Source organism: Notothenia rossii (assembly GCF_949606895.1).
Source record: "Notothenia rossii genome assembly, chromosome: 3".
NCBI classification, from domain to species: domain Eukaryota; kingdom Metazoa; phylum Chordata; class Actinopteri; order Perciformes; family Nototheniidae; genus Notothenia; species Notothenia rossii.
Window position 1 is genome coordinate 51,212,765 of NC_136901.1, and position 23,855 is coordinate 51,236,619.

The 23,855-nt window shown below is 42.7% G+C and overlaps 1 protein-coding gene across 2 annotated transcripts; it reads left to right on the top strand.

Annotated features, from left to right (window-relative positions):
• Positions 1–9,936: 9,936 nt before the first annotated feature.
• LOC307032619 (uncharacterized protein) lies at positions 9,937–23,592 on the top strand. Of its 2 annotated transcripts, none has more exons than XM_079670726.1 (3): positions 9,937–10,669; positions 22,500–22,599; positions 23,046–23,592. In XM_079670726.1, the coding sequence occupies exons 1-3, from the start codon at positions 10,486–10,488 to the stop codon at positions 23,371–23,373; spliced, it is 612 nt and encodes a 203-aa protein (XP_079526852.1). In that variant the 5' UTR covers positions 9,937–10,485; the 3' UTR covers positions 23,374–23,592. The 2 variants fall into 2 exon arrangements, 1 of the variants encoding a protein (XP_079526852.1); XR_013806323.1 differs by lacking the exon at positions 9,937–10,669 and adding an exon at positions 20,775–20,876.
• Positions 23,593–23,855: the final 263 nt, after the last annotated feature.

Consider the following 23,855-nt stretch of genomic DNA (forward strand, 5'->3'; position numbering starts at 1 on the left):
TTAACTTGTGTGTGGTAACCTGAAGGGGGGAAGATGGACTCAGGGACAAAGGGCCATAAAGGAGGTGTGTGCTGGCTACAAGATGTGAACCAGGTTTCTTCTGCTGTGTCGCACTGATTGGGTGCGACAGGCCATGTGTTGGTCTCTGCCAATAAGATGACCTCGGGGGGAAAGCCCGCACACACCCCCTCCTGTGTTTTTAGTATGAAACACTGTGTTTTCCAGGGGTTCGACCTCTTTTTCTTCAGGCTGACCAGGAGGGTAGGAGAGGAGAGGGAGCAGGAAGTACTTCCTTTGTCTTTGTATTTGTATTTGTATTTGTGTTGTTACTCTTTATCATTAAAGCAAGATTATTGTTTAACTTGTATTCTGGTGTTTCTTAATCCCTTCCTTTTCACGAATTTACCCAGCTTATCAAACGACACGCGGAGACGAGGTTGGTTTTCAACATCCTCCAAATCTCCAACAACACGTAAACGGAAGAGCGTCTGAGAGGCGATTTTGCTTTTCGCTTTTCACCTTACTAAATGGTTAAATGGTCATTGGAGGGAGGGGCGGGGCGAAACTCACGGAAGTGATTTCAAAACAAAAGCACTTGTTTGCTAAAATCACACTTTGAATCACTACAGCAGGGGTACTCAAACCTTTTTGTTAAAGGTCCACTTGTGAAGCTTATACAAGGTCAATGTCAATGCCAGTAAAGTCCCCCCCCACCCCCGGAGCGGAGCAACGAAACTGAAATTAAGAAGCAGTTTTGGCGCGCAATGCCTGGGGCCCCCTTGAGGGGGTTTCCCGACATATCGTTGCAGTAAATTAAAGGGTGTTTCATGTTGTCGTTGCTGTGGACCTTCTTAATCTTTTTTTATGTTCTTTTTTTTTTTAAAGAAAATTACATTTTGAAATTGATTGATTGTAATTGAAATGATTCTGTTCTTTTATTCTGTTATTTTGTGTTTGTATCTTTTATTTTAAATGTATTTATTTATTGAATGTTTTGTGAGCTGAGCTGTGTGGTTTTATATGTTATGTATCTCTCTGTACAGCACTTTGGTCTGGAGTTTTTAAAGTGCTATATAATATTTGGGGGCCCCCTTCTGGTCCAAGCACTTGCCTGTCGGTGCCCCTGTATACACACACACACACAAACACACACACAAACACATACAGTATGATGGCTTGAACTAGTGGGAGAAATGGCACTGTTTGTCTGTAGCCAATGCCTTGAACCTCGGCAAAAAAGGCATTAGAAAGTCAAGGTAAACTTGCGGTTAACTTGCGGTCGGCAATGCGTGTCACGCTCGCGCACACAAGTAAATATATATGCATGTTCATTCTCACAACGCGTCAGACAATGCACCTTGTGATGTCTTTTATACATAACTGATTGTGCTGTTATGTTAAATGTTTGTTGTTTGTGTTTCATGTATTGTGTCTGGATACTTGTATGTTGATGTTGGACATGGAGCTGCTGTGACGCAAGTAAAATTTCAGACTTGATCTGACCAATAAAGTATTATCGTATAAATATGTGTCCCCGGTGCGTCGGGGAACTCACGCACCATCAGAAAATAAAACCCTCTCTCTTTTCTTCCGTACCCAAATCCTTTAAAAACAGGGGTACAACGAGCGGATACAGATCTGACGTCAAATCGGCGGCGGACCCACAGAAAGTTGCTATCAGAAATAATGCCTGACGTGTTTTGGACGTAATCTCATCTTTGTTTACATTAGCAAGCCTCGCTAACACTCAGAGCTAACCTGTACTGGAGAGCTACTGTGTTTAAAAAGCAGGAAATAAAAAAAGGAACTCACCTTGTGATAAACCCGCAAGAGAAAAAGCATTTGAGATACTGTTTCAGAAATAATCTTTCATGTGGTTTAGAACAGGATGGCGTTATATCACAGCAGAATTTAACTTTATCTCCGGTAGAATTCCTCTTTTTTTTTTTTTCAAGCTAAGGACCCAAAATCCGCGTTTCTCTAACAGGGCTGCAAAAGAGGCGTATGATGAGCAGTATGAGGCATGGCCACAATGGGGGATCTGTTTGGTATTTTAAGCACAAAACTTTACAGACATGTTTTGTATAGGTATAGCCCTACAATATATTTTTCCAATATAGCATGATAGGTCTACTTTAATTTTCATCATATTCAGAAATAATCTTTTTATTTTTTTTTATTTTAAATAATGGGACACAGGGTTCGGTCCGGATTGATTTGCAGTTCGGTCCTGATCCGGACCTTGATCCGGAGTTTGAGAAGCCCTGCACTAAAGTATCCTGCTGAAGGAACGGTGATTATTATAAACAATGGGAATTTAGCGATTACAAAAACGGCCAAGACACATATTGAGCCCAGAAAATTGATGTTATTAAGGGCCGTAAATATAATAAGCCTATGTCTAAAATGGACAACATTGTTAGGATATTTAAACTATACAGCGATTCTGCACTGCGGTCAACTCAGCCGTCTCTCGCGTTTTTTTTTTCAAATCAGCTGCTCTTCATTATTCCTGCTATATTTGACGAGTGATACAAATATGTTTTACCACAAGTTCTTAAGAAAATTGAAGGTATTATATTTACATAAGTATGTGACGGATGGAATATTAAATATTAGACTGAATATATAAATGTAAAATGTACAGTGAACAGAAGAAAAGAGAAACTATGGAGCAGAGAGTTCTCTTCCAGCCAGAGGTGAGTTATTGCAGTGGGCAGGAATGTGTTCCTGCAGGGACGTGCACAGACATGTTGGGGGGCGGGTGCTCAAGTGAGAAAAAGGGCACTTCCCAAACGTTAAATATAGTTGCACATCTCTGACTTACTGACCAATTTATTTTAATACCCTCACACTCACTTAATTGTTTAGTAGCAGAATTCTACAAAATAATCAGCTAACACAGAGACAATGGTCTTCTTTAGTATTCACAATGCACAAGCAGACAACAGACTAGTACAATTAATAGTTATTAAATGAGCAGCCAACAATCAAAATTATGAAGTTACTGTTTAAGGACATTAAAGGCAAACATATCCCTTTTTCATGTAGGCCCTACTTGTTATTTTGGTATATTTTGCTTCCATGTTTTCTTTCACTCTAATGGGATTAAAACTTCCAAGAAACACATATGGTGTTTGTTTTACTACCGTGTCTTAATTCATCTATAGATTTAAAGCTAATCTGCATTTAAACATAACATTTCAGGGGAAAATACTGACTTGACGTAAGTAACTATCTTGGGAAGTTATGAGGTGATGTTTTTATTTTTTGTTATCCTTTTCACCTGCAATGCCTTGGTAACTGCATGCAAATTAGCTCATTTTAATTAAGCATAGTTAACGCCTAATTTGCATATCAATGTGGAGATTGTGATGACGTTAGATACACATTTTACTGTATTCACTTTAAGTGTCTCCCCTTTAGTACATTAGCCTGTATGCCCATGATAAATTGCCTTAGCTAAACCTTGAGCTAACTTATCCATTAGCTAGTAGCCTACCTTAGTTAACTATATGTGTGTTTGTCTTTCAGCTAATTAGCTGTAAACTCGAGGCACTGGCAGCTTAGTAATTTGTTCATCACCAGTCACCTTCAAACAAGCCAAGAAAAGCCGGCATAACATGGGGCAGTAAAGTGGGAGGTGCTGCTACCTGTCGGTCTGAAGGGACTGCCGATGTCCACACCTCTGTGCGCGAGACGTGGAGGGAGAGCTACGGAACTTCCCAGTCTAATCTCCCGACCTGATATTTTAATTTTGTATTCAATCAATATATTGCTGGAAAGGGAAACTGCACAAACAGCAGTAGATATATATTCATTTATAAAAAATACAAAAAAGGGAGGGTGAAAGGGCACTTTCTCTGGAGGAAGAAAAAGGGCAGGGGCTCAAGCCCACTTTGCTGTCTATTTGTGCATGTGCCTGTGTTCCTGTATCGGTCCTTGTGACAGCGGAGCTGCAGCAGTCTGTTGGAGAAGGAGCTCCGTTGACTGTCCAGCTGCAGGTGGAGAGGATGGGTGGGTTATCCATGATGGACAACAGCCTGTTCAGTGTCCTCCTCTCCACCACAGCTTCAAAGGGGTCCAGCTTTATGCCGAGGACAGACCCAGCTTTCCTGATCAGTTTATTGATCCTGCTGGTGTCACCGGCTCTGATGCTGCCCCCCCAGCAGACCGCAGCAAAGAAGAAAGCACTGGCCACAGCAGACCGGTAGAAGATCTCCAGCATCTTGCTGCACAAGTGGAAGGATCTCAGCTTCCTCAGGAAATAGAGTCTGCTCATCCCCTTCTTGTACACAACGTGTCTATGATGTTGCTTTGAACAGAAGCATCATTAACATGTTATCGTAGCAACATTAACCGAACTACAGGTGTGATGGCACCTAAGGGCCTTTGTCCACATAACGCCTTTTTCAGAGCGGAAGGTCTTTTTTTAATTGTTGACAATCATTATTTTTTAATAATAACAACAACAAACTGGAGGATTATTGCTCTGACACTGCTCAGTCTGTCATCCGTAGAGCAAGAGTCCTCCAGTTTGTTGTAATTATTAAGAAAGGATGTCAATAGATAGGTACAGGGATGATGTATTTACCCGGAAGTAAGCTGTACATGGGGTTGGGCCACGGCCGGCCATTGCCGCTCGAAGGCGCTGGAGACGCTGTAGTACATATGCCCGGCCTGTAAGTGGCGCTTTAGTCTGGCACAAAAGCAGCGAAGAAGACTGCCCGCGCATGGTTGCCATTCTGTTTATTCTCCGCTCTGGCTCTTTTTCTCCCTCCCCGAGGCAAGCGTTTGCTCCCGCTGCTGTAATTCAATGCAATCCCTCCCCGTCGAGGCAAGCACTGTAATTCTCTCCAGTTAGTCCACCAGCAGATGACAAACACCCACCTCTCCGCCTCTTCCAAGGGACGAGGGGGCCGTGCGGCAGAGTTTCAGTTGATGTCCGTTAAAGTTTAAATCTTCCAGACAAAATTTGAAAAGGGCCGGCCAAAGGTCTTCTTTGTCATTTATTGAGCTTTAAAACAAATGAATAACGACTCTATATAATAATATAATAAAACACGGAGGACGGAGATCTATTTTTCTCCCCCTCTTCTGACTTGATCAGAGCACGCTCCCCTCTCCTGCAGGGGGGCGTGGTCAGCTGCAGCTCACAGAATCAGCCCCCTACAAAAACAGGGCTGGAGAACAGCAAATAGAGCGAAATGAGGCATGGCTAAAATGGATGATGTGTTTGGTATTTTGAAAACAGAAACGTATAAATATTAGGGCTGTCAGTCGATTAAAATATTTAATCGTGATTAATCGCATTTTTGTCCATAGTTAATCGCGATTGATCGCAAATTAATCGCACATTTTTTTATCTGTTCTAAATGTTCCTTAGAGGGATATTTTTCAAGTTTGTAATACTCTTATCAACATATGAGTTGACAAATATTCTTTATGCAAATGTTTGTTTATTATCATTTCAACAATGAAAAATATTCTCAAGAATATTAAACATAACAACCTCTGAACATTAAAAATATCCCCCTCAATTCAACCTGGAACCTCTCTCATACGTGTGTGTGTGTGTGTGTGTGTGTGTGTGTGTGTGTGTGTGTGTGTGTGTGTGTGTGTGTGTGTGTGTGTGTGTGTGTGTGTGTGTGTGTGTGTGTGTGTGTGTGTGTGTGTGTGTGTGTGTGTGTGTGTGTGTGTGTGTGTGTGTGTGTGTGTGTGTGTGTGTGTGTGTGTGTGTTGGATCGTTGGAGCTATTCTTTCACACACACATACAGGTATTGGGCCGAGGGCAACACCGTATTTCCAGTATCCGCCATTTTACGCGAGGTGCAAGCAGGCCGAGGGTTTATCAATTAATTTTTATTTATATAGCCCAATATCACAAATGTTACATTTGTCTCAGTGGACTTCACATTTTGTACAGAATATCAGTATGACAATACGACACCCTCTGTCCTTAGACCCTCACATCGTAGAAGGAAAAACTTCCGGAGAAAACCCCCCAGTTTAAATGGAAAAATGGGAGAAACCTCAGGGAGAGCAACAGAGGAGGGATCCCTCTCCCAGGACGGACAGACGTAAAATAGATACCGTGTGTAAATTGAAAAGATAATACATTTGCAACATAGGTAGTCCAAATGTTTGGGAATGCATGTGTGTATAATAGGAAGATGAATCCACGAGGATATCCATCCAGGACTTATGATCCAGGACCAAAGCCACGACTCAAGATCCAGGACTCGCGATCCATGAAACAGGACCGCAGGATCATCCATGAGTCCGGATCCCGGCGTATATAGACACCAAAAAAGAAAGAAATGTGGGGAAGCTGGGTTAATCGGAACATGAGAGTACACAGGTATAGACAGAGAGAAGGAAGAAGTAAGATGTCCCCCGACAAACTAAGCCTATATCAGCAAAACAAGGGGCTGAATCTAATCAGCCCTAACTATAAGCTTTATCAAAAAGGAAGGTCTTAAGCGCACTCTTAAAAACGGATAGGGTGTCTGCCGTCCGAACACAAACTGGAAGCTGATTCCACAAAAGTGGAGCTTGATAAGAAAAGGCTCTGGCTCCCATTATACTTTTAGAGACTCTAGGAACAACCAACAACCCTGCATTCTTGGAACGCAATGCCCTAGTAGGACAGTAGGGTATAATGAGTTCTTTAAGGTAAGATGGCGCCTGCCCATTAAGGCCTTTGTAGGCGAGAAGAATAATTTTTAATTCTATCCTGTGTTCTATAGGGAGCCACTGTAAGGCAGCCAGAACAGGAGTAATGTGGTCCCTTTTCCTAACTCTGGTTAGTACACGAGCTGCAGCATTTTGAATCAGCTGAAGCGACTTGACTGACTTCTTGGTACACCCTGATAATAAGGAGTTACAATAATCCAGCCTTGAAGTAACAAATGCATGGACTAGTTTTTCTGCATCGTTTTGAGGCAAGATATGCCTAATTTTTGCAATGTTACGTAGATGGAAGTAGGCGGTCCTTGAAATTGATTTTATGTGGACATTAAAGGATAAATCCTGATCAAATATAACACCAAGATTCCTTACAGTCTCACTGGAGGCCAAATTAATGCCATCCATTGTTAGTATATCTTTAGATAGTTTGTTTCGTAGATTCTTCGGGCCAAGTACAATAACTTCAGTTTGGTCGTGTTTAACATCAAAAAATGTAAGGTCATCCACTTTTCTTAAGTCCTTGAGGCAGTCTTGAATTTTATTTAGATGATTAATTTCATCAGGCTTGATTGATAAATATAGTTGAGTATCATCCGCATTACAATGAAAGTTTACAGAATGATTCCTTATAATATTGCCTAACGGAAGCATATATAATGTGAACAAAATAGGTCCGAGCACTGAGCCCTGTGGCACTCCATGGCTAACTTTGGTTTGCATGGAAGATTCATCGTTGACACGTACAAACTGAGAGCGTTCAGATAGATAGGACCTAAACCAGCCTAAAGCAGTTCCCTGTATGCCAACTAAGTGCTCTAGTCTTTGCAATAGGATATCATGGTTGATAATATCAAATGCAGCACTGAGATTGAGCAAAACAAGAATAGAGACAATAGTCTGAGGCTATTAGAATGTCATTTGTGACTTTAACCAGAGCTGTCTCTGTTCTATGATGTGTTCTAAAGCCTGACAATCTTCAAATAAATCATAGTTTTTTAAGTAATCACACAGCTGTTTTGCGACTGCTTTCTCAAGAATATTTGAGAGGAACGGAAGATAATAAATAGGTCTATAGTTGGCTAAAACCTCTGGATCGAGGTTGTGCTTTTTAAGAAGCTGGTTTTATCACTGCTACTTTGAATGATTGTGGAACATAGCCTGATAATAAAGACATATTCATAATATTTAATAAAGAAGTGCTAATTAATGGAAAAACTTCTTTTAACAGCTTAGTTGGAATCGGGTCTAAGATACACGTTGATGGTTTAGAAGAGAGAATCATTGAATTTAATTGTTCAAGGTTTATGGCTGAAAAGCATTCTAGTTTACTATCTAGTGTAATATTAGAACTTACGTTTCCGGGAGCTGTTGATAACACTATACTGGTCAAAGGCAAGAGGTCATTAATTTTGTTTCTAAGAGTAACAATTTTATCGTTAAAGAAGCACATAAAATCATTACTACTGAGTGCTATGGGAATAGAAGGCTCAATCGAGCTGTGGCTCTCTGTCAGCCTGGCTACAGTGCTGAAAAGAAATCTTGCATTATTCTTATTCTCATCTATTAATGTAGAGTAGTAGGCTGCTCTCGCTTTACGCAGTGCTTTCTTATATTCATTGAGAGTAATATGCCAAATTAAACGAGATTCTTCAAGTTTAGTGGAACGCCATATCCTTTCAAGTTGTCTCAACTTTTGCTTTATTTTGCGGGTTTCGGCATTATGCCATGGAGCTAATCTATGTTGTTTTCTTTTCTTCTTTTTCAAAGGAGCAACAGAGTCTAATTTTATTCGCAGCGCATCTGTAGCACTATCAACAACATGATCAATTTGGGGTGGTGTACATTTTGTATAAGTTTCCTCCCTTACATTCAGACATGCTATCGAGTTAAGTATCTGTGGAATCTCTTCCTTAAATTTGGCCATAGCAATAACAGATAGGTTTCTGCTGCAGGAGCTTTTGACTAATGCTTTGTAGTCTAGTAACAGTACTTCAAAAGTTACTAAGAAATGGTCGGATAAAGCAAGATTATGCGGTTCGACTAATAGTTGCTCAATTTCAATACCATAAGTCAGAACAAGGTCGAGAGTGTGATTATAGCAGTGGGTTGGTTTATTTACACTCTGTCAAAAACCAACAGAATCTAATATAGAGTTAAATGCAACAGTAAGGCTATTTTTATCATCATCAACATGAATATTAAAGTCACCTACGATAATTACTTTATCTGTTTTAAGTACCAAAGCTGATAAAAACTCAGAGAATTCTGATACGAATTCTGAATAAGGACCTGGTGCACGGTACGCTGTAACAAATAAGATTGGCTGCAAAGTTTTCCAGGTCGGATGCGTAAGACTAAAAACGAGGCTTTCAAAATAGGTATAATTTAATTTTTGTTTAGTATTGATAAGTAAACTTGAGTCAAAGACTGCTGCAACTCCACCTCTTCGGCCCGTGCCTCGGGCGATATGAGTATTGATATGGCTTGGTGGAGTGGCCTCATTTATGCTGACATATTCTTCATGTCTCAACCAAATTTCAGTGAGACAGCATATATCAATATTATAATCTGATATTAAATCATTTACCAATATTGCTTTAGATGCTATAAATCTTATGTTTAAGAGACCACATTTAATCTTCCTGCTTTGTTGCACTGTAGTAGTTGTTACATTTACTTTTATTAGGTTATTATGTATGACACCTCTATTAGGTTTTACCTTAAATTGTCCTTGGGCAACAACCAGCGCTGAAATGATGACATGCGGCTATACATGTCATCATTGATCAGATTGGGGAGGGGACCAGAGAAGATTACGGTTTCCGACATTGTTTTAGCATAACTACACACCGACGCCACATTAAGTTTGGTGCATTCTGATTGGCGTAAACGAACATCATTACCACCGACGTGAATAACAATCCTACTGTATTTACATTTTTAGCCAGCAGTTTAAGATGCGCCTCAACGTCGCCCGCTCTGGCCCCCGGAATGCATGTGACTGTGGAGGCTTCGGTCTCTAAATTCACGTGTCTCATAATAGAGCTACCAATAACCAGAGTTGGCTTCTCAGCGGGTGTCTCGCTGAGTGGGGAATATCTGTTAGATACGTGAACGGGTTGGTGAGGACCTGCGGGTTTCGTGTTATGCCCCTTCTGAACAGTCACCCAATCTCCCTGCTGCTCGGGAGTTGCCGGGGGAAGGCTAAGAGGAGCTACCTTTTGCTGGTCCGCACCGGCTAACATGGGCTTTACTGTAGCTGAGTTACTTTTTAAGATGCGGAGCCGGGCTTCTATGGCCATGATTCCCGCCTCCAACCTAAAAACTATACTACATTTAACACATGTATCGGTACCAGTAAAGGAGGTAGGGAAGTAACCAAACATGAGACAGTTAGAGCTGGAAATAGCACCCGAGGGTGTAGAAAGAGCCATGGCTAGCTATCAAGCTAAAGTAGCTACCGTTAGCAAATCCGAAAAGAGTGTAGGCAACTGTGGAGTTACAGTCGCTAAGAGAAGGAGAGTTGTGAGTGCTTAAGCTGTAGTAACGTGTGATTACAACGTCAGGCAGTTGCCGTGATCAAGAGTTTTTAAAACGATCGATTAAGTTTAAGATAATAAGCTATCAGCAACAGAACAGGCACACGGGATACCCGGAGATGACAACAACAAAACGGAAGTTACAACATGCTTACCGCAATAGTGGTCCGTGTAGCCGTGTTACTTACTTGTTAGATACAATACTTTGAAGATGGTATAGTGGTGTAGTGCTGGGACTTGTAGAAATCATCATTCGATGAAAGATAGAGATGGAAAATCCAAGTTTTCTTTCTTCAAGTTCCCCAGTCACGAAAAACAGCCAGGACGGAGGGCCCAGGGGGCGAGAGCTTGCGCTCCCGTCGATGCCATCACTCACAAGCCGTGGAAACCCAAGGACACCGTGCAATATGTGTACATCCACTCGGCACACTTCATTTCTGGTAAGTTGAAGTTGTATTTCAAAACAACTACGATGTTTATGATTAATCTGATGTCTGCCCCTAGCCCGGACTGGACCAAACTACTGTTACCTTCCTCTACAGAAGAATCATAGCATGGTAGCATAGCATCATGGTTGGTCTAGTCTGCCCCAAAATTGTAGTTCCTACCTACCAATGACAATGTACATACTCCCCGCTACTTTATTGTCCATCTTTCACAGAGTAAACTGAGCCACACATCAGCTATGACAAGTCATTAACGTGTGAATGTGGAGCTAAAGGGATGTCCAGACATTAACCAGTTCAAGAGGAAATACAGAGAAATTATTTTCTCGAAGGTGTTTGACTATTTGTTTATGTGTGAGTATGTAGGTGTGCATATGTATGTGTACATATATATATATATATATATATATATATGTCAGTGTATGTGTGTGTATGTGTATATACACACATATATGTGTATATGTATATATATATCAATCAACAGGTAAAGCAGATCAATAATGATAATGGGGTAATGGTGGTCTAATGCAGTGGTTCCCAACCGGTGTGCCGCGGCACACTGGGGTGCCGCTAGCACTGTCCAAGTGTGCCGCAAAAAAACGTATTTTTATGTTTTACATTTTTTTCTCACTTAATAAACTTCACTTCATATACACTTTATTTTATTACATGTACAATGGAGTTCATAAGCTAATAAAACATATATTGCTCAGATTTAGAAATATTAAACCGCTTAAATTCTCATGATTTACGTCAGCCGTCATTGTTTACGGTGTGCAGAGCAGCTTTTTATCCTCGCGCCAAATAATTTCAAGATGGATCGTTACGTAGTGACAATAAATAAAGAAGCACCCCAGCCCTCAACAACACAGGCAGGGATGACAGAACATGATGGAACAGCAGTGCAAAAGAAGTCTAAAAGCAGACAGTACAGCGAAAGCTACCTTCAGTATGGTTTCTCCTGGACTGGGGATGCTGACTGCCCGACGCCAGAATGCCTAATCTGCAGAGAAAAATTATCCAACGAAGGAATGGTGCCAAGTAAACTAGCAAGACACTTTAGCACAAAACATCCTTCTTATAATTCCAAGGACATTGAGTATTTCCAGAGACTGAAATCACAAAATGAGAAGCAGAGTCAACGTATGCTTTCGTCTCTACGTGTCTCTGAGAAAGCACAAGAGGCCAGCTATTTGGTTGCTGAGTTAATCGCCAAGGCAAAAAAGGCCCACACTATCGCGGAAAACCTCATTCTACCGGCATGTAAGGAAATTGTCAGGGTAATGATAGGGCCAGATGCTACTAAAGAAATCGATAAAATTCCATTATCCAACAATACAATCAAACGTCGCATCCATGACATGTCAGTAGACATAGAAACGGTCCTAACTGAAAAAATACAGAGAAGTGGCAAATTCGCTCTGCAAGTTGATGATTCAACAGACATAAGTGGCCACTGTCAACTCATTGCCAACGTGAGATACGTTGACGGAGAATCCATTGAGGAGAACTTCTTTTTTTGCAAAGAGTTACACACACATGCAACCGGAGAGGAAATGTACAAGACCACAGCTGATTACCTGACAGAACAGGGTCTAAACTGGGGGATGTGCCACAGCATTTGCACCGACGGGGCTGCTTCAATGACGGGGAGGGTGAAAGTCTTTGGAAATAAAGTGAGACAGGTAAATCCCGATGTACAGATAACCCACTGCATGTTACACCGAGAAGCCCTTGTCGCCAAAGCTATGCGACCAGACCCCACTGCAGTATTAGAACAAGCTGTGAAAATAGTGAACTACATCAAGACCCGTCCGCTGAAGTCGCGGTTGCTCAGCACATTGTGCAATGAGATGGGGGCTGAGCACCATGGCCTTTTACTGCACACGGAGGTCCCCTGGCTGTCACGGGGAAAGGTGCTGTCCCGTGTCTACGAGCTCCGTGACAAACTTGTTGCATTTGCAAATGAGCACGACTTACCCTACAAAGAACACATGGATGATGAATCGTGGTGGGTTAAGCTTGCATATCTGGCAGATATCTTTAGCCACCTCAATGACCTCAACATCAGAATGCAAGGGAAGAATGAGAATATCCTGACAGCCACAGACAAACTCAATGGTTTCCGATCCAAGTTAAGACTGTGGCAAAATAAAGTCGCCAAGAAAAACATTGAAATGTTTCCGCTGACATCCAGTAACCCAGCGCACAAGACAGCATTTTTTCTACAAGTTGTAGCTGCTCACCTGAGACTGCTGGAGGAGAGGTTTGAGTCATATTTCCCTCCTATGAATGAAGACTTCGATTGGCTCCGGGATCCGTTTAATCCTCTGTCATTAATATCAGCCACAAGTTTAAACAGCAGAGCTCAGGATGAACTCGCAGAGCTATCTATGGACCGCTCCCTGAAACTCAAGCAAGGGGAACTACGTCTGGATATATTTTGGCTGCTTGTGGGACACGAGTATCCATCCCTCTCAGAGAGTGCCATCAAGGTGCTTTTACAGTTTCCAACCTCCTACTTGTGCGAGCTGGCGTTTTCCTCACTCGCATATGTCCAAAACAACACCCGGACCCGGCTGTCAGTGGAGCAGGACCTCCGCGTTGCGCTGTCCACTATCCCCCCACGCATCAAGAGACTCTGCTCACAAAAGCAGGCACAAGTGTTGCACTAGCACCGTGTAACGGTCTGAGAAATGTTTATGTTTGGATGTTAATTTGTGTGCCTTTCTTATAAATGTATGATTTATGATTTTGTCAATCAGTATTATCTGGATAGCGAAATGCAGAATGTTTCATATTTGGGATGTGGTTGATGAGTCACATGACCACAGTCAGGTCAGAGTGCATTGTGAAGTCAACTTGGAGAATCCACAGGAGAGCAAAGGGTTAAAAAGTTGGGCTGATTGACAGAGTGGCAGCTGTCTGTAATCATTCCCTAATTGCTAATCAGCGTCGCTGCACCTTTAAAAGCACCGCACCTGAAAGGAGAGAGGTAATCAAAGCTGGAGAGGGACAAACTAAAGAGCGTGCGTCCAGCAGAAGCAATGAACCAGCAGAAGAAACGACAAAGAAGCAGCACTGGTGCAGCCATAAAAACCTGGAGAGGCGGCCGGTGAGAGACGAACTGTGTGTTTATAGAAGAGTTTACAACTTGCCGTACGTGGCGCACGTTAGAATGTATAGAATGTACCTTCTAGTTCAGCGTCATTTGTTTGTTTGATGTCCTCAAACTAAAGCAGCATGGTTGTTAAGTTAAAAAACGAATGTGATTTGTTTATTGAGAGATGTAGATTGATAAAAACGGTTTGAATGCTGCTAAAAATTCAGTCTATTATATTTGCATTTTTAATGAGACTGCATAAGTTAAAAACTGTTTAAAAGCATAATTCATAAAAATACACTAAGAAAGGAAAAACAATATTCACAAGTGGTAAAAAATATATGTAAAGCATGTATTTTTGCATTTATTATTTAATGTGCATTGTATTTACAGTAATTATTTTTATTTTTCATTTAAGGTTTTTTCACATTACAACCTTGCTATATATGCTGTACTGCAACTAAAGTAAAGAATAATTCAAAAGAAAACAAAGTTGTGGTCATTGTATGAGTGAAACCCAGTGAAAACCTCCTATGGACTGTACCATCCCTTTCAAGCTGGGAAACTGCAAAAATACCCAAGGGCTTGACAGTGAAAAAACCGGGGCTGTAAGCTGGAACAGTGAAAACAGTGACCTGGGAAAATATAAAATACCACATTGCAAACAGTCAGTGGACCCAAATCCAACATGGCTGATCAAATAGTCAGAAAAACAGTTGAGCAGCTCAAAAATGAGCGGACTGTAGCAAAACGATACTTCACACGACTAGCTAACAGTATCATCAGAACTCAGGACGGCATGTCAGAAGACCAGCTCCAATATAGCTTCAATAAACTATCCATGGGAGCCGACAAAGTCATGTGAACCAATGACGAAGTCATGGCAGAGGTCATTGCAGTAAAGGAGGCAGAGCTGACAGAGGAGGAGTCAGTAGAACTAACCGAACAGCAAGAAGCCGACATAGCAAGGACCACAAATGAATGTGACTTAAAGCTGAAGGAGGTTGGAGAGCTACTTAGAGACATGCTTTGGCAAAAGTGTGGAGATTAACTGTGCACAACTGTAGAACTAGCAGAAGCTGAGTGTGAGCGTGTCGCTCGAGTACGTCCTGATGGCAACCATGAGGCCTACAAATTCATGCTCAGCCATCTGAAGTCACTGGTGGGGAAGGCAAAGGAAGCTCATTGCAAGTGGCAGCAGTGGGTTCCAGTGGAAGACCAGAAGGAGTTCCGCAATCAGTTGAGAGAGATCGAACGGGAAGCAACCAGTCTGGTTTCCAGAAAGGCTGAGTTCATCATGGCGAGACGACAGGAAGACACAATGTCAGGATCAACAAATACTGCCAGTCATCCCATCTTTACCCCAACCATTAGGCTGAAACCCACAGCTCTCCCCAGATTCTCTGGCTACAAGCTTGATTTTCACAGGTGGAGAAGAGACTGGGAGTCGCTCCAAAAACAGGGAGAACCAACCGGCTCCAAAGAAGTGAAAAAGATACAGTTGCTAGACAGTCTCGATGACAGGATCAAGAAAGACTTTCACCTCACTACTTATAACACAGCAGATGACATTCTCCGTGTCTTGGAGAACCGCTATGGCAATCGAACTGCTATTCCCATTGAAATAGTGGAAGACCTTCAGAAGATGTCATCTGTCAGAAGTAGCCAACCAAGGAAAATTGTCGAGTTGATTCAAGCCGTGGAGAAAGCACTCTGGGACCTGAGTGACCTCGGAGACACAGGCGCCATAAAGAATCCTTTCGTAACAAAAACTCCCTGAGTCCCTTAAGAAAGAGTGGCTTGTTTATGTAGCCGATCCAAAAAATGGTGTGACACCAGAGGAAAGGTTTGATTATCTCTTGGCGTTTCTCAAGCAGCAAGAGACTATCTATGAGGAGCTCGAGCAGCTTCGAGATGAGGAGCCAAGTAAACCAAGTAAGCCGAGTTGGAAAGACACCAGAATTGAGCAGAGAAGTGCCAGAACCAAGGCTACAAAGTCAGCTGATGACCAAGGCTGTGTAGTCTGCGGCGATGTCAAACCCAAGAGGAAGCTCTACTTCTGCAAGCAGTTCAGGGCTCTGAGTGCAGCAGAAAGGAAGGCTTCAGTAAAGAAGTTGGATGCGTGCACAAGATGCCTTGAGGTTCACGACGATCAGTCATTCTGCAAACCTGGCTTTTTATGCAGAAACGAGGACTGCAGAGATGGAAAGGCTGAGCATCACTACCACCTCTGTCCCAAATATGTGTCAAAGAGGTCTGGTGACAAATCTGAAAAGGATAAAGGCAAAAGGAAGTACACAGAGGGTCAAGAAGATTTCATAAAAAATCTCCCACCAGACCTAGCAAAGCAGTGTTGGGAGGTTTTCTCAAATGTTGCCTCCAGAGTCTTCAATACCTCAAATGACCGACAAAGTCTACTTGAAAAGAGTGGAATGCAAGAGCTTCCAGTGATCATGATGCTACTCGTCGTCACAGCTAATGCCGGACAGAAAGTCGGAACACTCATGTTAGATTAACATTAACATGCTTATTGTAGTTGTAAGTGCACTGCCTTGCGGCCTGTAGCACAGTTCTTGATGGAGCATATGTGTGGGCTGGACCTGTATTTTACAGAAAGGAGTGAGCAGAGAGTAGAGTAGTTGTCGATTCTTGTTCTGTTTTCTGTGAATATCTGCCTCACCCTCTCAGACTTTGAGTTGCGCGCGCTACTAAAGAGACGTGTTACCATGGAAACCAAACAATGGTGTAGCTGTATTAAAGTCAGAGTGGAAACAGTCGTGTGTAAATCTGATTTTGTCAGAAATCGGGAGAAATGCGGGAGAAATGCGGGAGAAATATGACCCCGGGAGAGGGCAATGAAATCGGGAGTCTCCCGCGAAAATCGGGAGGGTTGACAAGTATGGTGTCAGCCCACATATCAAAGACGCACTTTGCAAGATCAATGAGAGCAGCAGCTGTGAAGTATGAAGAGCTCACTAACCCCATTCCAGAACAAAAAAACCCTCAAGCAAAGAAGCAGCTGAAATACAGGGATCAACTGTTTCGACCAGCAAATAGAGTTTCCTGAAATTGTGGCAATGGGACAGCATTGGCACAGCATGCGAGCCCAGATGTGGAGGCTGCCGGTGCGGAAACTGCCAGCCCGGTGGTAAAGAAATGACCCTTGCCAAGGAAAGGGAGCTTGAGGTGGTAAAGGATGGACTCACCTATGTCATGAGCGATGGTCACAGCAGAGAACCACATTGGCATGCAAAGTATCCCTGGCTAGAGGATCCGGCCTCACTGCCGAACAACAGAGGTGCAGTTGAAGCAACATTCCTAAGAACAGAGAAGCAGCTAGCCAAAGCACCAGAGTGGAAGTCTGCCTACAAAGCTCAAGTGCATGACATGGTCGACGGAGGAGCTGCAATCAAGTTGACTAAAGAGCAGATCATGACCTGGAAAGGACCAGTATGGTTTGTGAGTCACCTTATTGCACCAAACCCACACTCTACAACAACCCCAGTAAGACTCGTCTGGAACAGCAGTCAAAAGTTCAGAGGCACCAGCATGAACGACTTGCTGATGAAAGGGCCAGACGTCCTTAACCAGATACGTGCTGTCCTCCTGAGGTTCAGCGGGGGAACCAACGCAGCCTTAGGGGACATCAGAAAAATGTACAATTATGTATGGTTGGAAGATAGAGAGATGCACCTCCACAGGTTCCTCTGGCGGGATTCTGAGGACAAAGAGTTGGAGGAGTATGCAATCACCAGAGTCAATATTGGTGACAAGCCTGCAGGATGCATCGCACTGCTCGCAATGCGAGAAACAGCCAACCTACCTCCTTTCGCCCACCTTGAAGAGGAGCGAGAGGTACTACAAAATGATAGCTACGTTGACGACATCCTCACGTCTCACAACGACTTCGAGAAGCTGAAAACCATCACAGCAAACGTGGAGCAAATCCTGAAAGCTGGAGGTTTCCTGTTGAAGCCTTGGGTCTTCTCAGGCCAAAGTGGGAGGAAGGGGAACGACAACAAACCAATGAAGACCAAAGTTAAGAACATGGTCCTCCCGAATCAAATGAGGGGTGAAGATAACAAAGTGCTTGGTCTAGGCTACCTTGTGGAAGAAGACAAGATCCATGTCATGGCATCCATTAACTTCTCAAAGAGAAAGAAGAAGACGCGACTTGGCCAAGACCTACTACTAGACCAAGTAAGAGCGCAAACCCCAAACCCCAAACCCTTTGACAAGAAGGAACCTCCTGAGTCAAGTCTCAGGGTTATATGATCCAATTGGTCTGGTAACTCCTGCCAAGCAGAAGGGTGCCATCCTTGTGCGGAGAGCATTCCAGGAGGCAAAGAGCGACAACTGCCCTGTCAAGGACACCTGGGATACATCATTGTAAGACAGCCTCAGAGAAGATGCAATCCGACTCTTCGAAGAGTATGTGCAACTTGGGCAGGTTAAATTCACCAGGGCCATAACACCTCCAAGCTTCATTGGAAAACCTTGGGCAATAACATTCTCCGATGGAAGCAAGCATGCCTACGGCGCTGTGATGTACCTCCGGTGGAACACCGACCAAGGCCCATTCGTCACTCTGGTGGAGTCCGAGGCGAAACTAACTCCTTTAGACCACAAGGGTGATGCTGTCAAGGCAGAGATGTGCAGAGCAGTGTTTGCCTCACGTCTCAAAAAGTACTTCGAGCAGCACAGCAAGATCCAAGTTGGAAAGTGGTTCCATGTGATTGATAGCCAAACAGTCCTCGGTGCAATCCAGAGAATGAGCTATGGTTATCAGACCTTCTTCGCAAACAGAATCGGAGAGATCCAGAACACAACAGCGATCCAAGACTGGTGGTGGGTTCCTGGTCCTCTTAATATTGCTGATATCATAACCAGAGGGGCCAGTCCTCAAGACCTGGATGAAGGTTCAGAATGGCAGAACGGACCAACGTTCTTGAAGTTACCAGTGGATGAATGGACAATGAAATCTGCCAAAGACTTGGTGACAGCTGCCAGAGACAGTGTCAACAGATTGCAAAAGAAAACGTTTGTTGCAGCACTAACCAGAGCCAAGGCCAAGGCACAAGTGCCATCAGATCCAAAGGATGCCAACAAAAAAAACCCATCAGAACTAAAGCTAGATCAGGAACAAGCCCAAACACACCACAAAAGGCCACCAGCAGGATCAGCTGTCCTAAACCTTGTGAACGTCAAGCGGTTCAGCAACCTAAGTCGACTCGTCAAGACAGTTGCTTGGATTTGGAGAGCAGCGAAGAAGTTCATTAGAGGGAAACAGCAAACTGCAAACAGTCCAAAGTGGGAGGCAGTGTCGTCTTCACAAGTCATCTCAGTGAAAGAGAGAGAAGACGCCCTAAGAGACATCTTTCTTGCGGCACAGCAAGGTGCATCATTCCCAAGTACAACCACAGACAGGCTGGTGGTGTACAAAGACCAAGACCAAGCTTGTTGGTCTGTGGGGGTCGCGTGCAGATCTTCAATGAAGATAAAGTTGCTGTCACTATCTTGTCGTATGAAGCCTGGGTATCAACGCTGTTAGCACAATAAGCCCACGAGGAGAACCACGATGGAGTGGCCGGAACCTTGCTCAAGATGAGGAGGAGAGCATGGGTCGTGAAGGTTAAGAGGATTGCTCAGAAAGTGGTCGAAAACTGCATGCTCTGCAGAAAAACTAAAGCAAAAATATGCCAGCAAATAATGGGTGATCTACCTCCAGAGAGGACAGAACCAGCTACCCCTTTCGAATACACAACAGTAGACCTCTTCGGACCTTACCAAGTCAAGGATGATGTCAAGAAAAGAGTGTCACTGAAGATTTGGGGAGTTGTGTTTTGTTGCATGGCTTCCAGAGCTATTCACACAGAGCTGGTGAACTCTCAATCGACTGAAAGTTTCCTGTTCGCCTACCAGAGGTTCAGAGCACTACGAGGTCATCCAAAGAAGATCTGGTCAGATCCAGGTACTAACTTCTTAGGGGCTAAGCCAGTCCTAGAAGAACAGTACCGATTCCTTGCCAATCTTGCCAAAGCTACACTAGAAGAGAGAGCTGCCAAGAATGGCACAGAATGGACATGGAAAATTCATCCAGCCGATTCTCCACACCGGAACGGTGTTGCGGAAGCTGCTGTGCGCATCATCAAGAGAGCACTGCAGAGTCTGGGAGGAGAGTCAGGGCTAAGTTGGAGTGATTTCCAAACAACTCTCTACATGGCAGCCAATCTTACGAATGAAAGACCAATTGAAGCCAGAACACAGAGCCGAGAAGACAGCGTTCGGTTCATCACTCCTAATTGTCTCCGGCTCGGACGAGCATCGCAGAGTGGAGATGTCAGAACATTTGACTTCAGTGACTATCCCTACAAAAGGCTTAAAGAAATGCAATCGCAAGTGAACAAGTTCTGGAGGCACTGGAGTCAACTCGCTGGCCCTAACCTATTCGTAAGGAACAAGTGGCATACAGCCAAGAGAAATGTCGCAGTTGGAGACATCGTCTGGATTGCAGACCAACACGCCCTGAGGGGTCAGTTCAGGATTGCAAGAGTGGTCAGTGTCAACTTGGACAGCAAAGGAATTGTGAGGGATGTCAACGTCAGAACCTTCCCAAGTTACCCTGTTCCTGTCACAAGGCCTACCACAGCAAAAGCAAATCACCAAACATCGAAAAAACTCAAAGAAGAGATCCCAGCGACAGTTCTACACAGAGACGTCATGCGACTGGTCGTCTTGCTTCCCACTGAAGAGCAGAACAAAGCGTCTGACCCAAGTTTACCTTTGTAACATACGACCTCCCAGGTGTCTCCACCGGAAAGTCGAGTGGGAGGTGTGAAGTCAACTTGGAGAATCCACAGGAGAGCAAAGGGTTAAAAAGTTGGGCTGATTGACAGAGTGGCAGCTGTCTGTAATCATTCCCTAATTGCTAATCAGCGTCGCTGCACCTTTAAAAGCACCGCACCTGAAAGGAGAGCGGTAATCAAAGCTGGAGAGGGACACACTAAAGAGCGTTCGTCCAGCATCAGCAACGAACCAGCAGAAGAAACGACAAAGAAGCAGTACTCGTGCAGCCATACAAATCTGGAGAGGCGGCCGGTGAGAGACGAACTGTGTGTTTATAGAAGAGTTTACAACTTGCCGTACGTGGCGCACGTTAGAATGTACCTTCTAGTTCAGTGTCATTTGTTTGTTTGATGTCCTCAAACTAAAGCAGCATGATTGTTAAGTTAAAAACGAATGTGATTTGCTTATTGAGAGATGTAGATTGATAAAAACGGTTTGAATGCTACTAAAAAATCAGTCTATTATATTTGCATTTTTAATGAGACTGCATAAGTTAAAAACTGTTTAAAAGCATAATTCATAAAAATACACGAAGAAAGGAAAAACAATATTCACAAGTGGTAAAAAATATATGTAAAGCATGTATTTTTGCATTTATTATTTAATGTGCATTGTATTTACAGTAATTATTTTTATTTTTCATTTAAGATTTTTTCACCTTACAACCTTGCTACATATGCTGTACTACAACAACAAAAAACTAAAGTAAAGAAGAACTCAAAAGAAAACCAAGTTGTGGTCATTGTATGAGTGAAACCCAGTGAAAACCTCCTATGGACTGTACCATCCCTTTCAAGCTGGGAAACTGCAAAAATACACAAGGGCTTGACAGGCATTGTTTCATCCCTCCAATTCTATTAAGTTATTATTTAATCTAAGTGATCATAGGCCTGCCTCTTTTGAAATCCAAATGTAAAATAATAACTGTATTCGTGTTTTTACACAGGTAGGCCTACTATTTTCAGCCAAAACAAAAGAGCCTACTTAGTAGGCCTGTTTATAATATTGAATTCATCATAGAAAGGGTGTTGACATTTTTAGTCTGGTTCTTGTTATTATGTGTGAATACATTATTTGTTCTATAAAATGTTCTATTCAATTAAATACACATTTGAAAACCAATTGATGGTGTATTTATGGTTTTTAGTTTAAGCTCTGAAGTGGTTTTTAAATCTACAAAAAGTTGGGGTGCCTTGGGGTCGAGAAATATTTTCAGGGGTGCCTTGGTAAAAAAAAGGTTGGGAACCACTGGTCTAATGGAATGGTGGGCTGAAGATCGGAAGGTTGTGAGTTCAAATCCCACCAGGAACACCACCACTAGTGTGCCCTTGAGTAAGGCACTTAGCCCTTAGTTACTCCATGGAGAATGTCCCTGTAATTCGTCATTGTCAGTCGCTTTGGATAAAAGCGTTAGCTAAATTAAATGTAATGACAAGAATAATGATAATTATAATTATTGCAGGTCATAGATTATAAATAAATCATTTAGGGACAAGGGGGTGAGATTAAATAAGTTATACTTCTTCTCACTCCTTTTCGAACACTAGACATGACACTGTTTATGTTGCAAATGCTGTTGTTGTAAATGTAATTTTTTGTTTTGTTTTAATTTCTCTAGCATGACTATGCACTACAACATTTGTTCTGTTTTGTAAATTATTTATTTTACTTGTTCGAAATAAATGTATCAATCAATTATAATACTTGAGTTAGCTGTCGGGGATACTAGGATCAGGGAATGTGTACCACCTCATTGATGAAATCAGGGAGGTGATATATCTGTATTTATCACCTCCCTGATGACACTTATCTTACTTTAGACTAGAGGAGGCACACTGATATGCATGACTCCAAGTTCTCTTATCTGTTTTTCAGGGCAGCCTTCCAAGGAGCCCAGCCATCCAGATTACATCCCGACCAAATGTGCTATGCCTGGGAAACTACCAACAGCTGACAAGTGCCAGAAACTGAGAAGGTTTGCGAAAATCCATGCATATACTGATGATATGCCTGGCCTAAATCGAACACTTTAATACTGTTGTGATAGATGTGAAGTAACATTTTACAATAACACACCAGCTGTGGGTAGGTGTTAGTTATCACCCCTGGTAGGGCTGTGCAATTAATTGTATTTTAATATAAATGATATATATAAATATAAATGTATCATTTATTTAATTTATGTTTATATTGGTTTTTCAGTTGAATTATACGTTCAGGGTAATCAACAGTTAAAAAGATACTGTTCAAATTATTATTTGTATTTGTTTTAAAGTTCAATAAATGGATTTTTTCAAAGTCAATGAATAATCGTATTTAATAATTGTGATATCAATTATTGACCCAAATAATCGTGATTATGATTTTTGCCATAATCGCACAGCCCTAACCCCTGGTATATGTAATGTTTGTGTGTATTAGGTTCTCGAATGCTATGTCTTGTCATGGCAAGAAGATGCTTGGCAAAGAAAATGGGCAGTCCCTGTTAGAGTGCAGGACACATCCCTTGCATCCTCCGAACCTCCACAGCATCAACCTACTCCTGATTCGCCTCAACCGTCGACCAGTTCAGTGTCTCCACCTTCCGTGCCTCAACAGATGCTCTTTGATGAGATCTCTGCACTCATGGCGGAAAGATATGTTGCTCTTGCTGAGAGGGACCATGCTAGGGCCACCCTCAACTCTTTCTGGCTGTCTTCGAACACTGTTGCTGACAACAATGAGAAGTGTCAGTATTACACCGGACTAACTTGGCCCATTTTTCTATCCACTTTAAAATTCTTGCTAGTTTCGATGACATGCAAAGGTACCCCATCCATTCCCTACATCAGCCAACCCCAATTAGCGGCCCGCGGGAGAAGCAAATGCATGGCCCGCGCTGATCTACTGGCATTCACTTGTTATAACATAAAAACATAAAATAAAATGTCCGGTTTCACTTTATTTTGACCTCCGTCGACACTCGTAAACCTGACCCATGACCTTATTGCGTGCATGCAAGACGTGCTTCGCGCGCTTGACTTACTCGTCACCACCTGGAATAGCGGCAAACACATATAAACAATAGCTCGCCAGCTATCCCAGCACAGCGATTGACCAACATGACACTAACGGGCCGTGGATAACTCAAACCCAGGATGGAATTCGCTAAGAAGAGGAAGGTAGACCAGGAGAACCGTCAGTTCAAAACTGACTGGACTGAGAAGTATTGTTTTTTTTTACCGGACCACG